The sequence below is a fragment of the Vigna unguiculata genome, chromosome 9 (assembly GCF_037176805.1).
Source record: "Vigna unguiculata cultivar grain cowpea cultivar isolate G323 ecotype 2 chromosome 9, ASM3717680v1, whole genome shotgun sequence".
NCBI lineage: Eukaryota > Viridiplantae > Streptophyta > Magnoliopsida > Fabales > Fabaceae > Vigna > Vigna unguiculata.
In genome coordinates, this window is record NC_140800.1 from 8,138,664 (window position 1) to 8,141,688 (window position 3,025).

Genomic DNA, 3,025 nt, shown 5'->3' on the forward strand with positions numbered 1-3,025 from the left:
TGTAAAATAAAATTAATAATTACCTTATTATAGTAATTTCTGAATGAGATTAATATTGTTCCTGATGGAGGAGTTAGTGAGTGAAATTTGTACATTGGTTTGGACAATAAGCAGCAGCTGGAACCCACCATGGAGGCAACACCTGGAACCGATAAGGTGTTGCAGACCCCACCATTCTACTATACCTCCATCTCTCAAAATTCTTAATCATCCATTCTCCAAAACCTCCACATTCATGGCGAAGATTTAGAGTGCAAAAGCATTGTCACACTTGTTTCCTTTTATCCCTCTAGCTTTTTCCCTTTGGTAAACTGTTTCATCCCTTTTACTAGAGACCAGGAAAACGCAACATGTGAAAAACACCAATGTTGTTAATTCAGAAGGAAGATAATTGAACTTGCCATGTTATGATGGAGAAGTGAGTTGTTTTCTTTCTCTTCTAAGAATAAAAAGCATAAAATTACAAATCAAAAGGCTTTCGGGAGAAAAAAGGGAGAGAGGAAAAGAAAAGCCAATTGCACAAACAATGATGATAAGATATCGTGTAGTGAAATAAAGCCAAATAATATCCAACTGTTAAATAGTGTCATCTCTCTCTCTCTCAAACCCTAAAAAACCCTCTTCTCTTCTCTTCTCTTCTCTTCTCTTCTCTTCTCTTCCAACATATTAACCACACCAAAGAAATAGAAAAAATAATAATAATGATAATGATTATCCTTTCAAAATAAACAAAACTCAATTTCGTAGGGCAATAATAACCAAACCTCACGTCACGTTGTGTTAAAACACCAAACTAGTACACATGTAGGAATCGAAGAACACGAGTTGGTGGATTTGATGATCCTGTGGTGTTAATTATCATCGTGCCGATCCTCGCTTCCACCGTGATGTGACTGTGACTCACTCGCCTGAGATTCCGAAACGCCGATCACCGTCCGGTAAGGGTTAAGCCCCGAAAGCATGCTCAAATGCCCTTCGTTGATGTTCCCACCAATCCCCGAAGACCCTAATTGTTGACCCGGTAAAAGGGCCATTGGGGTGGGAAAGTTCATGAAATGCAACCCACTCGACATGTTTCCTCTATACAAGGCACTGTTACTCACACCGGGGAATGTCCAAAGAGGAGCTTCACCACTCACGCCTTGGCTATTGGAATTCGCCACCATCCATATATTCGCCGGGATTTGAGCATGGCTCGCCGGAATTGTCCCGGAGGAGCTGGATTGCATCAAATAGCTTCCGACATGGTGTTGCATGGTGGAGGATAGGTCTTGCTCCAAGGGCCGTCTTTTCCTTCCCAAGCCCTCTTCGTTGTTCTCCGAGGACAAGTCGAGGGATGAGGAGTCGCGCAATTCGTGCTTGGGTTGGAACATGGAAGTGGAGATGGGGTTGTTGGATTGAAAATTGAGGAGTGTGGTGGAGGTATTGGTGTTGTCAAGGAACAGGCTTCTCCTGGGTTGGAGAGAGAAGTTGGAATTGAAGTAGTTGGATCGCAGCTGGGAGGGGACGGACATGGAGGAGCCGGAGCTCCGGTGAGATATGTTAAGGGAGGTGAAGTTAGCAGGGATGGTGCCGGTGCCGGTGGCGGCGATGACAGCAGGCTCGGCCTGCTGGAGGAGCCACTCTATGGTCTCGCCGTCGGACTTGTGTCCGAGCTCCCGCGTGAGCTGGAAGACTCTGGCGGCGCAGAGAGCGGGCATTCGAATTCGACGGCCGCGGCCGTCGACTTTGGTGTGGCGGTCTTTGGTGGAGGTTCTTTTGGGTGGTGGCTTTTTGGGGGAGGCTTCGGAGGGTGTGGGGAGGAGGGTGGTGGATCGGGTGGAGTTGGAGGTGGAGGGTTCGGCTGAGATGGCTAGGGAAGGGTAAGGGGAGGAAGTGGAGCAGGAAGAGGGGTCTTGGTCTTCTTTCTTCTCGAGGAGTTGAAATGGGAAGTTTTGTCGGTGTTGGTGTTGGTGGTGGTGATGGTGGTGGTGGAAATCGTCACCTCCGTCCATGATCGCATGGGAGGGTTATTGAAGTTGTGTTTTTTATGGGACAGAGTGAGTTTATGGTTTAATGTGTTTGTGATGAGAGGGGTGTGTGTCTAGGTTTGTTTGTTTTGTTTTTTGGAGCAAGGGAAGGAATTTGAGAGAGAGAGAGAGAGATAAGAGAGTGGGAGAGGGCATGAGCTTTAAGCAACAAAGATAATGAGTGGGAATTATATGGGTGAGCTTTAAAAAGCATGATTTTTGTGAGAAAAGAAATTTGGTTGTAGTTGTGTCTGGGTGGATGGATGGGTTTTGAATTGTATAAGCGTATAAATGAAAGGAAAATAATTAAATTTGAAATGGCGAACGTGGAAAAATGAAAGATTTTATGGTTTTGAATTTTGTGATGGGAGAGAGGGAGGAGTTGCCCTTTTTATTGTGGTTGGACAGAGTCTTTGGTTCAGAGTCCACGTGAGGTGCTCTTTTTTATCATTCAATCCATAAAGACAATGGAGGGCGTGGTGGGTCCCAATCCCAAGTCAAAAAATTGAAAGACCTGGAAAGGAAAGATTATCCGGTGGGTCCCTTCTCATTCAAGTAATCATTTCGTTTTGCCTTTGGCCTTTGCCTTTTGTTCTGCACCTTTGTTGGGGAACTTTGGGATTCCTCAATTGGCCTTTGCCCCTAAAAACAAGGGCTCTCTCATTTCTCAATTCATTTTCCTCCTTCTTAGTGGACTTTACCATCATCATCATCTGCAACTCACACATTTACATTCTCCATTTGCTTTATACACCAACAACGCTCACACACTTCATTCTTACTCCTTTTCCACACTTCTCTACATAACAATACACATAATAATTAATACACTATGTCACTTCCATAATATGTGATCAACTTTGTGGACTCCATTGTTACGTGCGAGTTTTTTAAGAGATTTGTTGCTAAACTTTCTTTTCTCTTTGTACTTTTTATTAAATATTAAATTTCTTGATGATGATGGGAGAAAAGGAGAGCACAGAGGCTCTTTTTCTGTGGACATAAAATGGATGTAA

The 3,025-nt window shown here is 44.0% G+C and overlaps 1 protein-coding gene across 1 annotated transcript; it reads right to left on the reverse strand.

Moving 5' to 3' along the window:
• Positions 1-515: 515 nt before the first annotated feature.
• On the reverse strand, positions 516-2,348 carry LOC114196001 (transcription factor TCP15-like). The gene has a single exon (XM_028086473.2). It carries the CDS (start codon positions 1,992-1,994, stop codon positions 852-854), a length of 1,143 nt encoding a protein of 380 aa, XP_027942274.2. The 5' UTR covers positions 1,995-2,348; the 3' UTR covers positions 516-851.
• Positions 2,349-3,025: the final 677 nt, after the last annotated feature.

Bases quoted from the DNA above. Each gene is read 5' to 3' on its own strand.
- LOC114196001 (XM_028086473.2), bottom strand. From the start codon at position 1,994: ATGGACGGAGGTGACGATTTCCACCACCACCATCACCACCACCAACAC.